At 37.0% G+C, this 14,695-nt stretch overlaps 1 protein-coding gene across 1 annotated transcript in view; it reads left to right on the top strand.

Annotated features, from left to right (window-relative positions):
- SLC49A4 (solute carrier family 49 member 4) overlaps positions 1 to 14,695 on the top strand; it is a 121,704-nt gene that overhangs the window by 58,466 nt on the left and 48,543 nt on the right. Inside the window, exons 4-6 of the mRNA XM_027845220.1 lie at positions 321 to 450; positions 6,989 to 7,097; positions 10,793 to 10,860. Coding sequence (XP_027701021.1) covers positions 321 to 450; positions 6,989 to 7,097; positions 10,793 to 10,860 — 307 coding nt within the window. The remainder of the gene's footprint in view (positions 1 to 320; positions 451 to 6,988; positions 7,098 to 10,792; positions 10,861 to 14,695) is intronic.

Below are 14,695 nucleotides of genomic sequence, written 5' to 3' on the forward strand. Positions count from 1 at the left end.
TTTTGGTTGGGAGGAAACTGTGGTGCAGGTACTTTGAGGGCACTGCAGCAGTCTTTCCTTTCCCATTGAATGTTTGCCCTCTGATTGTTCAGGTTTTCCATTGTTAACGTTTCCATTGTTAATTAGAGTGCATATTCTTTTAGAACAGGGATCATGCCTACAATTTTTTTTGAAGCCCTAACGCCCATGGTCAATAAGTAAGTATGTAATGAGCACTTAATAGGTGCGTGGAATCAATAATAAATACTGTATTTGACATCTAAAATTGTTGCAGGGTGACTAGTTAATCGCTCTTGCTCTTTTGTTCCTCTGTCTTTTAGAATTTGGAATTGTATGCCTGACGTTTTTTGCAGCAATTGCCTATTTCCCAACACGGCCTCCATTTCCCCCTAGTGTGGCTGCAGCAAGCCAGCGGCTAAGCTACAGGCGGAGTTTCTGTAGGCTCTTAAGGTAAGTGAGTGTGCTTAGAGTTGTTTCATGATTTTACTTAGTAGTTTAAAAGACATTTCCAGGTTTTCTGAGTCTAATAAAAAAGGAAATTATCTTGGAAAGTCTCTCTTCAAGCAATGTTGTTAAACAAGTATGAAGTGGGTGGTTGCATATCTAGATGATTTCTTCAGTCAAAAATAAAAAGAGATTTAGCGTGAAAAATCTTATTCTAAAAAATCAAATAATTTATTTACTAGCTTTTTGCTACAATGTAAAAAATAAATTATAGCTGTACAGTACTAACGGTCCTCAAGTTGAGTTCTTCTGAACCACACATAAAGCTATCACTGGAAATGTTCCAACATACTTTTAAAAAATTACACAAATGTGGTTTTCCCCCTTGTTATGTATTGTTAGGCTCAGTTCTTTAGAGTGATTTTGATGCCTTGGAAAGAGCTGTGGACTTGGAGTTATAAGACCTGAATTCAAATTCTGGCTCTGCCATTAATAATTTTTGTGACCTTGAACAACTCACTTAACCTCTTAATAGAGTAAGGAAAATGAGATGGCCCCTGAGGTCTTTTCTAGCTTTAGTTCTATTACCCTGTGCTCAGTGTGGCAGGGAAAGAAACTAAATGTGTATAGCTAATAGCTTGTTGTTTAGTTGTATCCAACTCTTCATGACCCCATGAACTGTAGCACACTAATACATGGGATTTTCTGGACAAAGATAATGGAGTGATTTGCCATTTCCCTCTCCATCGGATTAAGGCAAACAGAGGTTAAGTGACTTGCCCAGGGTTACACAGCTAGTTAAGTGTTGGAGGCCAGATTTGAACTCAGAAAAGATGAGTCTTCCTGACTCCAGGACCAAGGTTCTATCCACTGAACCATCTAGCTGCCCCTCTTTCTATAGAACTAATATCTGTCCTGCTGTTAATTTCCAGAGACTTATGCCATGCTTCAAAGTGCCAAGATTCTATGTTCTCAATTTGTTGGCATAACTTAAATTTAATTGTATGGTCACAAGTGTTTCCTGTACAGAATTTAATCCTTTGAGTCCATATTGTATCATAAATAAAAGTTGCATCTTTTGCTCTGACTCAGGAAAACATGCTTTGCATTGTTTGTCTGTTAATGGTGGTGAATTTTTGTGCATTATTTCATTCTGCCCCTTATGATCCATAACACATATTTGGTGAATGTCTTGCAATAGTTAAGATGTCTCTAGTGTTGGAAGTGAACTACTGCTCTGTGTAAAGCTAACTGGCCCACACAGGAATCACATCAGCTATCTTGTCCTCATTTACACTATGATATAAGTGATGAACCTGACCATCAGTACTTGCTAGCTTGTTTTTACTACAACCAAAGAAGGCAATTTCTTCCCCTTTTTTGTAGTTATCAACTTGTCATGTTTTTACCTAATGAACGCATATACATTGTGTACACACACACACACACACACTCACACTCTCACACACTCTCACTTTGTATTTAAGAATCTGTTCTGGAGTGGATCAGCCTATATGGGACATTAGAGCAAACATAACAAACCCTAAGTTGATCACTATGTCCTCTTGTCTTACGGGTGCAGTTGTACTATTTTTACCTTCGGTTTTAAAGTCCTTCACTTGAATGCCTCTCTGCATCCTACATCTTCCCTTATTAACGATATATTAGTTCACTTCCTCAGGTTAAGTCAGATATATCTGCTTAAAATTCCCTTCATCTCCTTATCCCAGATGCCTCCAAACTTTCTTTAAAGTAGGGCCTTGTGTGCAAAACTTGCTACCCTAGCCCACCAGCTGTGATCTAAATCTTAGCACCTTCATAAATTGATTGACAGCTTTCCTTTGCCTCCAGTCATAAACCACTCCCAGGGGTGGTCTTCTGATTTTCAGTCAAGTTGTACTCCTTCCATTCCCTACCCCTTAAAATGCATTGACCTACGACCTCAAATGATAATGCAGGTGTCTTCATAGGGAGGCAGTGTGATGCAGTAACAAAGCCATGGCATTTGGAGTCAGAGGACCTGGGTCCAAATCCCCACATCTGCCACTTGTCACTTCTCTTGGCCTCACCTTTCTAATTTGTTTAAAAAAAGTGGAGACTCAATCTTCAAGGTTCTTTCTAGCTCCAAATCTCTGATCCTTCGATCTTACTGTGCATTCGTATATTGGTTGAATGTTTTTATTCTGTGTTTTAAAAAATTGCTCTAATACTTTTATTCTATTGCATTTCTGATTTATATTGACTTTTATCTCTCAGATGACAAGGTTCTAGTGAGCAAGGACCAGATAGAAATAATTTTTCTTTGAACCATGTTTATTGTAAGCAAAGCACCAGTCATAATTAGATACATATTGTTTTAAACGATGATGATTCTTTGCCATTACAAATTACCTCCTGCCAGTAACCAAGCTCTTCCCTAGTTTTAATTGGGAAGTATTGGAATCTATATTATCACATCATTAGAGTTTTATTTATTTAGTTAAGTGGTACTGAACCCTAGTCTAATGCCTCAAGGTAGCATGAAGATGGTCCTAGACCGGACTTTCTTCTTTAAAGTAATGCCCATGAAACAGAAGTACCTACCAAATGATCAGTTTTTTTTTTCATTATGAGCCTAGTCACAGGCTGGGCATCTTTGGGAGCTAGCTTGGCCAAGTTTAGAGAAGCTCTTCAGCTGAAGATGGCCACAGAAACTCAGGAAAAGCATTATAGTAAGATATGGATCAGGAACTTCAGATTTTCTCCCTAAATGCCCCTTTTTGATGCTTTGAGCTCCCCTTTGAATCCTTCCAATTGCACGTTAAAAGATTGACCTAAGGCACCAGTTCTTAACTTTTTTTGTGTTATGGACCCCTTTGGTGAAGCCTAATATTATTGTGCTGCTAAAATGGAAAGAAATTTCTAAATTTCAGTTTGATGTTGGTGAAAACGTCTTTTTTTTCCCCATCCAAGTTCATGGATTCCCTGAAATCTCTCCATGAATCCCAAATTAAGAACCAGGGTATTAGAGGAGATCCTTAAGGTAGACCAGTATCTTTAAACACTTGTAGCTTGGTTTGTGATAATTTCAATCAAGTACACCTTTACCTATTACAGAGATTTTTTTTTTGTCCCATAAATATTTCTGGATCATATGTATTCCCACAGACAGGGCCCTTGAAGTAAGTGGCAGAGTAGTCTGAACTATTTTGAGGTTCCTTCTGTGTGGAAGGATAAAATTAGGACTAGTATGCAAAAGTTACAAGGGGGATAGGGTTTGACTCAACATAAAAATCAACAAAACAAAATACTTTTAACTAAGCTGTCCAATAATGGAATAAAGTGCCCTGGAATCTGTTAAGTTCTCTGCCACTGCAGTGGATGCCGAATGACCATCTGTCAGTGATTCTGTGGAAGGAGTCTCTGCACTGTGTAAGGAGTGGAATCCTTTCCACTGCTAACAGTCCATCAACTCTTTTCCTGCTTCCAATAGCATTCTGATAAAAGCATAACAGTTGCCATTCTTCAGGTCTACATTTTACTGAAATTTAAACACCTTAGAAAAGTGTCAGATGATTTATCTGCTCTTTTAAACGTTTTAAAAATTTTGAGTATGTTGACCATAGTCTCTCGAATTTTATATAATTGAACATTAAAAATATGAGTTTAACTCTCTAGTAACTTTCTCTAATTTTTTAAAATTTTTATTAATTTATTTCGATTTATCAACAATCACTTCCATAAGCTTTTGAGTTTAAAATTTTTCTCCCCCTCCCTATCCCCTCCCTCTCCAAGATGGTGTGCAATCTGATGTAGGCTTTACATATAGATTCCTATTAAATCTCTAATTATTAATAACAAAAATTAAATCCTTAAAACTTGTATTCTGTGTGGCTTCTTTATAGCCTTAATTTAAAAAAAGTTTTATTGATATTCTTTTTAATTATATCACTGACAGTTCCTGGTCTCTCTCCCAGTCAGATTCTCCTAAGCAACCTGAGATGCCAGTCATGTCTGACAGTGCCTGCAGCATTCTGTGTCCTGGCTTTGGCCAGTGTTATAGGCTGTGTCTTTTATTTCTTTGGGCCTCTGGAAGCATTTTAAGTCCTATTCTCATGCATTTTTCTAATCTCCGCTCCTACCGTCCGGTAGTTGGTTTAAAAATTCTTTAACTGCAAAACTTCTTTTACCCTTTAAAAAACATTCCAAGCCTTAGGTTGGCCTCTATTTTACAGAAGTTGACCCCAAGACACTTTCCCTAGAGACCTCAGCTCCCTGAGGCAGTGAATTAGTTTAGAAATCGGAGTTGCAAAATTTTCTTTCTCACTTCTTTTCTTCTTGTCTTTTTACCTTAGAATCATAGAATCTTAGAATTGAAAGGAGTCATCTGGCTCCACATTTTAAAGTAGAGGGAACTAAAACCCAGTGAGATTAAGTCACTGGCTTCAGGTCACACAACAAGCCCTGTGACAGAGCCAGACCCATGTTCTTTCCCGCTCTACCACCACCTCCTGTTTTCTGACAGCAGCTGGTGGTGCAGTGGATAGAATATCGGGCCTGGAGTCAGGAAGACCCATATGTATACCTGGGCAAGTCACTTAAACCTCTGTTTGCCTCAGTTTCCTCAATTGTAAAATGGAGATATTAATAACACCTACTTCCCAGGGTTGTGGTGAGCAACAAATGAGATGATAATTATAAAGTCCTTAGCACAGTATCAGGCACATAGTAGGCATTTAATAAATGTCGTTGTTGTTGTTGTTACCTTAGGAACAGTTGTGCAAATCATATATACCTTTTAATTTAAGAAAGTAGCACCAGTTGCATGGTTTCTGGCCCAGAGTTAACTAGCATGTACCTTGGTAACTGGGAGCAAATCTCATCTCTCAGCCGTCACTTTCAGAGGCTGACTGACTTTTTCAGGAAATGGGTTTTAACAGAAATAAGAGGAGAAAGGGTGGATAGTAATAATTGTTATTAATATAATAGTATATTATTAATTTCCCTCACATTTAAGTTCAAAAACAAAAGGAGGTCTTCAAAAATAGGTTAGTTACAGGCTGAGAAAATTGGGCAGATGATATATAGACTAGAATAGAAATAAAATTGTTAATGTCTTTTATTTTCTTAAAAAATGAACATCTTTATAATAATATAGTAGAAATTGATGAGAAAATAAATTGGTATTCAGATTTTCACTTTGTAGTTAGAAATGTATCTTAATTGTTCTCTACATAAGGGCATACTTATATTTTATACAGCTGTAATTATAAAGATCTCTGAGTCTGATAATGGCTTGTATAACTCCTATGCTTAGTAGGTCCTACTCTAATGCCACACTGTTGGTGTGGAGGTGCTTGGATTCTTGAGGCCATGCCAGTTGAGCACAAGCTCTTGCCCATGCTGTCTTTCTGAAAAAACTCTGAGTATGCATCTGGAAACACACTGCAGATCTCTTATTAAAGGACTAGTTTAACTATTCTCGGAGAGGATCAATACCAGGTTGGCCTTAAGGTGATGAAGTTTTCACCTGTAGTCTCTCAGAACTAACTTTGATAGTGGTTGCTATCTATGATGGTGGAAGTACTACCCATACCAATAATGTAGTTACAGGTCTTAGAAAATTAGGTATAACTAGAAAATTAAATGTGCATCTATCTGAATATTTCCATCTATTTTCTGTCTTGTACTCAGTAAAAATACAAAAATCTAAATTTTAGAATTGGCAGAGACCTTAGAAATCATCTCAATCCTCGTTTAACAGAGAAAAGGTAGTAAAGCAACTTACACAAAGTCACATAATTCATTAATTGCAGAGTTGGAACTAGAACTTAGAATACTTCAAATAGATAAGTTTTTCTCACTGTGTCCCCCGTCACTTAGCGTTCATTAATGCTAAAATTTCATCTCCATAATAAAATTAATGTAACCTCATGTAAAAACATTATTGTAAAGAGTTTATTTTAATAAAGATCAAATTTTCAAAATTGAAGAGGAATAGTGATGCTTAGCATTAAGTATTAACATCTCATCAGAAAGAGCTTGCTTTTTTTTTTTTTTTAACTAGCCAAATTTTTTTCTATTTCTAACTCTGGTAATTTACATTCCAAACTCTTGACATTTTTTATAAGCATTAGATCATAGTTCTATGACAGGAATGGACCTCAGAAGCCTTCTAGTCCACCTTCCTGTTTATAGATGAAGAAACTGAGGCCCGGGGAGGTTAACGTGACTTGTATCATAGATTCTTGGGCAGCTAGATGGTGCAATGGTTAGAGTATCAAGACTCATCTTCCTAACTTCAAATGTGGCCTCAAATACTTATTAGCTGTGTGACCCTGGGTAAGTCACTTAACTCTATTTGCCTCAGTTTCCTCATCTGTAAAATGAGTTGGAGAAGGAAATGGCAAATCACTAAAGTATCTTTGCTAAGAAAATCCCCAAAATGGGGTCATGAAGAATCAGACCTGACTGAAATGACTGAAGAACAAATCATTGATTCTAAACTCCAAATTGTATTTTTTTGCATTTATAATAACATGTAATTTTCATGTATCTTTTACAGCAATTTGAGGTTTCTGATGATAGCATTAGCCTATGCTATACCTTTAGGTGTATTTGCCGGCTGGTCTGGAGTTCTGGATTTAATTTTAACACCAGTTCATGTCAGCCAAGTAAGTATTTTTCTTGCTTAGATTTTAGAGATATTTTAACCTATGTAGATTGCAATCTTAATAGCATTCTAACTAAAATAACAAATAACTTGTTATTTTAGCTTCATAACTTTTAATCTATTACTACCATACCGTCATTTGAAAAAACAAAAACCTTACATGGTAACATGCTGAGAACTTCACATAAAGAAGTTATGCAACGAAAGAATTTTTAAAATATATCTGCTTCCTTTGGTTATAGTAACAACTACTTTTTTCATGCTTCTTTGGGTAATGAAAAAGATATTTATAAATTATTTTTTAAGGAAAAAAAACATTAACTTTGTTGATTGATTCTCTTCCCCACCTTTATTTTCAATAGATGATCTCGCCCCAGACTTTATGGGGTTGTTTTGTACTTTGGCAAAATTAACCTGGCCCAACTGAAGTAGGGGTGGAAATAAGGAAATCCATTTATACTCTTGTATTCCATAAGAAGGACCTGGACCAAAGTAGTGGCAGCAAAAAAAAAAAAAAAAAAAAAAATGAAAGGAGAGCAGAAGTGAAATAGACATTTTAAAAGATATTTTCACAGGGCTTAATGATTGGATATGAGAAGTGAGGGACAGGTAGGATTCTAAGGTTTCTAACAAGGGTGACCGGGTAAATTGTGGTACTGTTCAACAGAAAAATGGAAATTAGAAAAAAATACCTGTTTTAGTTGGACAGGGGAAGATAATGTGTTTACTTTTGGTATTGATAAATTAAATAATCCCTTGCATTTATATAGCGCTTTACAGTTTTAAAATGTTAATATGTGTCTTATACTTCTTACCCTCCTAACAACCCTGTGGGGTAGGGTTTCTTAACAAAGTATTGTTATTACTATTTTGTAAATGAAAAACAGAGTCAGGAGTTAGATCCTTTTTCCAGGGCCCCAACAGCTAGTAAGTAGTCAAACTCAGGTTTTCTGATATTCTTATTCCATGCTTAAAGCTTTTTTTTTTTTTTTTTTTTTTTGTTTAAGGCAGTTGGGGTTAAGTGACTTGCCCAGAGTCACACAGCTAATAAGTGTGAAGTGTTTGGTCTGAGGCCAGATTTGAACTCAGGTCCTCCTGACTTCAGGGCCAATGCTCTATCCACTACACCACCTAGCTGCACCTTAAAGCTTTTTCTTTTTAAAAAATGAATAAAAATTCTTTTTTTTCTCCTTCCCTCCATTAAAAAAAAGAAAAGAAAAAGCAGATCCTTGTAATAAATACATACAAAGTTGAACAGAGCAAATTCCTGTGTTGGTCATGCCCAAAAAATACATCTCATTCTGCATCCTGAGCCTGTCACCTCTCTGTCAGAAGTGGACAGCATCCTTTTTTGTTGCTCCTTTGGATTTGTGGCTTGTCATTGGGTTGATCAGAATTCTTAAGTTTTTCAGAGTTGTATGTTTTTATAGTGTTGTTGTTACTATATAAATTATTCTACTGGTTCTGCTCACTTTATTCTGCATCATTTCATACAGATCTTCCCAGGTTTCATCAAAAGCTTCCGTTTTATTACTTTCTTACAGCACAGTAGTATTGCATTATATTCGTACACCATAATTTGTTCAGCCATTCCATAATTAATAGGTACCCCATTAGTTTCCAGTTCTTTGCTGATAAATGAAAGAAGAGCTACTACAAATACCTCTGTACATTTGAGTCTTTTTTCTCTTTCTTTGATGTCTTTGAGGTATAGTCTTAATAATAGTATTTCTGGGACCGCAGGGTTTGCAGGGTTTACTGACTTTGGGAACCTATTTGCAAATTGCTTTCCAGAATGGCTGTACCAATTCACAACTCCACTAATAGTGCATTAATGAACGTCTGGTACTTTTTTTCATTGTTATATTTTTCTGTGTTTTGAGTGAAAACATGGAAGTCTGATAGAAATGTCCTGTAGGCTGTTGGAATTATGAGGTTATAAAGGTGACAGCAGAAACAGAGGTTTGAGGACATCCACATAGAGGTGATAGTTCAGCTATGGAATTGGATGCCATAGGATCATAGATAGATATATTCAGAACTGGAAGGGTCTTTAGGGGCCATCTAATCCAAACCTTGCATACATTGGACAAATGAGGAAACTGAGGCCTGTAGAGGTAAAGTGACTTGCTTAGAGTTGCATAGATAGATGGTAGGTAACAAAAACAGAATGTGAATCCAGATCATCTTGACTCCAAATCCATTGCTTTTTCCACTTTCCCAAACTGCCCTCAATCTCTGAAGGAGAAAAGAAAGTGGTGAAAGGCAAAGGCAGACTGATCTTGTACAGTGCCTACATTTTGTTTTGCTGGTCTTGGCTTTTTAATCCACTGGATATTTTGTTTTTATATAGTTTTTTATTTAAAGGTTTAGTGATAGTTTTTGTTTTTGTGTTTTTTAAATGCTGAAAACACATCCCAGTAATCCCCACCACCACAGTGGCAGAAGTAAGGAAAAATGAAAACACTAACATTTGGGAAGCAAGAGGAAGAAGCAAGTACAACTCTTAAAGAAGACAGTCAAGGGGGCCAGCTGAGTGGTGCAGTGGATGAAGCACTAGCCCTGGAGTCAGGAGGACCTGAGTTCAAATCCAGCATCAGACACATAACACTGACTAGCTGTGTGACTCTGGGCAAGTCACTTAACCCCAGTTGCCTCACAAAACAAACATACAAACAAGAAGACAGTCAATGATATGTGAGAGATGTAGGAAGAGAACCAGGATAGTAGAGGGTTATAGGAGCCAGTGAAAAAGAGAATGTAAAAGGAAAAAAAAAATCATTAATTGTGGGAAATACTGCAGAGAAAATGCAAGGGGAAATGGGAAAAGACACACTGAATTGAATGATTAAGCAGAGCCACTGGTAATCTCTGATAGAGTTGTTTAAATAGAGACTTGGGTCAGAAGCTATATTTATAGCAAGGGACAAAGGAAGTTCTTGGTAAGGAAATGAAGGTCAGTGGGTGTTGGAAAAGTTTAACTATGAAAGGGAGAAGGGAAATGGGAGAGTTTCTAGAAGGAAAAGCAATATTGATTAAGAGAACATTTTTTCAGACTAGGGAGACTTGGACTTGTATCTCACATTTGAAAGTCTACCGTAAGCCCCACATCTACCATGAAGTGTTCCCAGACACATATATGCATTTATACATTTATATTTACAATACATTTATAGTCAGTATTGTACAGTTTAATACTTGGTTGTTATCTGATCAGCTTGTATTTTAGTTCTCCTTATCTAGTCAGCTTATAAACTCCTTGAGGGGCAGCAAAATTTGGTTCATAGTAACCAAACTATTTATTTTGATTTGTTTATTTTAAATATTCAGATAAAATGTTGCTTTGAACATGAGTTCCTTGTTTTATCAATTTCATTAGAGTTAGCATGGTATAGTGGCTATAGCTAGGAAAATGTGTGTTCAAGCCCTGCCTCTGACACTTACTAGCTATGGCCCTGGGCAAGTCACTTAACCTTTGTGTACATCAAACAACTCCCTACACTTTCTGAGTGATAAGTTACAGATCCTTCCTATATTCAGATATTTCATTAAATCTTTCCTTTTAGATTTTTATAATTCTTATTTGCCAATTACCTACCAAGTTGTTGTTCATTGGGGGTCTTTTTTCCATTTTATTCTAAATAGTAGTGTAATAAATAACCTAATGCTAAATATTGTCCCTTTTTTTTTCATCAGGTAGATGCTGGCTGGATTGGATTTTGGTCTATAGTTGGAGGCTGCATTGTTGGAATAGCTATTGCAAGGTGAGAATTAAATTGTGCTTCATTTTAAAATTCTTGCCTTCTTAAAGTAGACCTTGAATGTATTTAGATTTGTCATTGATTTCCACTTCTTTGCATCAAGGAGGATACAGATACACATATATTTTCCTAATTGTTTACTACCTAATGCAGCATTACAGTTTTAATTTTTATTTTACAGCTCCTTCGGTGTCCTTTGTAATTCTTTTTTTTTCCCATAGGCTAGAACTGAATGCTTTCCATAGGATGATGAATAATTGATAAGCCACCCATGGGATAAGACAGGGAAGAGGGTTGCGTTTTAGAATGGGGGTTAGGGGGAGTGCAGAATTAGTTCAGAAACAGAACTTTGTGTGAAGGAAGCATCTTTTATTGATATGATTGTAAACCAAGAACACAGGTGGTTTCAGTGGTACACAGCCAACTAACAGTGTGAGAGTTAGAATATCATAGCTAAGAGTAAAACACTAATCATCCAATGATAAGGTCTTCTTTTCCACTGAAATATCAAAACGAGACTTGCTTTGAAAGGACGAAGTACAATCAGGAGCAACCCTAAGACCTTCAGAGAGTCACTTTCCTAGACAGCCTTTACAGATTTTGGCATGTGTGGTTTGTAGGAGATCAGGGGGTAACATCTCAAGGTAGCACAAGTAGAGAATGGCTGTCACATGGAACCAAAGGCAGGAAAAAACCACCCAGTGGAGCTGCTTCTAGCTGGGCATGGGCCCAGAGAATCACAGGTGGAAACTAGAAGAGTCCATATACAGTGCCTACCCAGAGGTCAGAGATGAATAGTGCTTAGCCAGCCCTGGATGGCTTCAGAGAAGGCCACCCTGTTACTATTTTATGACATGAATAAAAAGGATCAAAGGTCCATGAACTTTTAACTTTATCATATCATAAGAAAACTGTTAAAGCTCAAAACCGTACTGAGACTTGGAAACAGCCTATATAATCCCCTCTCCTCATTCATAGATGAGGACATTGGGCCCAAAGACACAGAGAGACTTGCTAGTTGTCATTGCTAGTTAGTGGCAGAGACGGGGCTCTAACGCAAGTGTCATTCGTCACTCTTAAGCTTGGTGTTCTTTCCACGACACCAGTGGTTCCCAACCTTTTTGAGCATCAAAAAAAGAGCTCACAGATTCCTCTTTATGGGAGCTAAGTGAAGATTTTAGAATAACAATGCTTGGTGTATATATATAGATTTGAGGACTCCACGGCTCGCAGGTTGGGAACTTAATGCACCATACCTCATTTTGAATAGGTGTGAAGTGGTTTTCCAGATGGGTTCATCTGGCCTTATATAAAGAGGTGCATCTGTAGGTAATTATGCAGCATTCTGAATATAGGCTGAAATACAGAATTTGTAGCCATGATGAAACAATGTTCACTTTTATATCGCAGAAAGTGGTATAGAGGAGGTCCCCTGTAGATTTCACTCAAGTTGATTTTACTTACCAAGATCCCCCAAAAGATCCTTGATGCTAAATTTGAGTAACAGTGTTTGAAGAAGAGTGCAATGAACTTTTTTTTTCTAATCAGGGACCACTGAGTAACAAAAATTGCAAACTGAACACCAAGTTGGGAGGAATAATTAATATGTTATGTAACAGAATCAAGTTTCAAAATAAGCTAGAAATTCATAATCGAAAGGTAAAATTTAACATGGCTATCTCATATGTACAGTATTTACATGTTGTTTTCCCCATTAGAATGTGAGTTCTTTGAGTGCAGGGGCAGTGTTTTGTCTTTCTTTGTATCCCCATCAATTAATACAATGACTGGCACATAGTAAGTGCTTAGTTAATGCTTGTTGGCTGACTGACCAACTGATTCAGGTTCAAAAATCAGTTTCTAAGATGGAAGAGATGACAGCAGTTAATAGTGAGGCTTTTGACTGACTATAGGTTCAATATGAGCCACTACAGGGATGTTCCTGCTAAAAGAACTATATTTTTACCTGCATTATGTGAGGATCAAAGGAGGTACTAGTCCTGGTTCACTCTGTACTAGCCAGTCTGCAACTGCAGTACTGTGTTCAGTTCTGGACACTTTCTCTTTAAAAAGGACATTAGAGAACTTGAATGCATCTGGAGAAGGGTATTCCAGAAGATGAGGGCTGTGGGAGCTCTTGTGAGGAGCACTCGAAGGAACAAGGGACATTTAGCCTGAAAAACCAAAAGACTCAATGGAGTTTTTGTAGCTGTCTTTAAATAAAGGGCTGATGCATGCAAGAGTGAGTAGACTAATTCTGGGTTACTTCAAAAGAAAGGAACATGGAAGTTGGGTAGAAGTTAGAGGAAGACAGATCTTGATTACTGTATATGGAAAGAAATTCCCAACAATAAAACAGGCAGATTTGTAAAGTGATGAGTTCCTTGTCATCGTGTCAGAGTAGGTGTTGGCTGCCCTTCTGTCAAGGATGTAGTGTGTTGAAATCTCTTCTACAGTCCCTTTCAAATTTTTGATTTCTATGATTTTAAAAAATTAATCAGTGTTATTTTTTTAAAGCAAGAATTGTATGTTGTACTACCTTTTAAACTAAATCAAATATTAAATTTAAAATAGGGTACATAAAACTTTTCAATAGATATAAGGCACAGTGGCTCTGAAACTAAGGTTCAAATCTTGCCTCTGGCACTGGCTATATGACTTTGGATCAGTCACATAACTTCCTAATTAGTAGAATGAAAGGACTGATCCTTCCTGCTCTAGAGCTACCAGTATTTTCTATTTGTGTGTGTGTGTGTATGTGTGTGTGTGTGTGTGGCAATTGGAGTTAAGTGACTTGCCCAGAATTGTGCACCACTAGTAAGTGTTATGTGTCTGAGGCAGGATTTGAAGTCAGGTCCTCCTGACTCCAGGGCCAGGGCTCTATCCACTGTGCCACCGAGTTGCCCTTTTCTCTCTATTTCTAGCCATTTACAAAAGAGTAGTAGAAGAAGGGACAAAAAGGTATGGATCAACCTTCCTAAAACTTCTTCTAAGAAAAGAAATAACTACACTTTAAATTGCTGTTTTAAGTGGGCAAACATTGTTTAACAAATGGTTTTGAGTCTTTCTTAAAGTTTAGGAGCAGACATTTTTGATGGCTTCTTTTCCCCTCTTTTTCAGGGAAGAAAGAGTCTGTCCTCTTTTAGGGAGTGTCTGTTTTCATTTTATTCACTAAATCTCAATAACTCATTGAGAATTTACTATGTGCCACTCATTATGTAGATATTTGTAGGAAATAAAAAATAAGTAAGACATAGTCTCTCAAAACAGCTTAAAATTTTTAATAGTTGGGAGAGAAGATAAAGATATGCAAAACATTTAGAGAATAATTAAGTGCCAAACTGTGTACTATGAGTACAATAGGAGTCTCAAGAAGGGAATTGATCATTATGTGCTGGAGTATTGAGGAAAAGCTTTGTGGAGGACAGACAGGCTGGGTCTTTGATATAAGGGAACAGGGAGGCAGGATAAAATTTAATGGGAAGTGGGAGGGAGTGCATTACTATTCCTTTTAGGGTTCACTGCAGAAGAAGACTGATAGCAGTTGAAAACAGAGATGAAAGGTTAAGATGATTCTTTACCCTCAGAGCCTTGCTGTTAAAGGGGCCCATGGGTTACTATTATTTCCCAAACCAAATATTGATTTGGCAAAAAAAAAAAAAAAAATCTGGCTATTCTGTGAGTGAAAGAGAGTATTTGCAATTGGGACTGTTCTGGAAAAGCTGGGATATATGGTGGGGCATATTCTGGAGAGACCTAACATAAAGGATAACATAGCAAAAAGGAATGTGTAACAAGTAAGTAAAGAGTAGGAGACAGGGCAGAGAGAAGGAGCTTA

This window comes from Vombatus ursinus, unplaced genomic scaffold (assembly GCF_900497805.2).
Source record: "Vombatus ursinus unplaced genomic scaffold, bare-nosed wombat genome assembly UNPS02014959.1, whole genome shotgun sequence".
NCBI lineage: Eukaryota > Metazoa > Chordata > Mammalia > Diprotodontia > Vombatidae > Vombatus > Vombatus ursinus.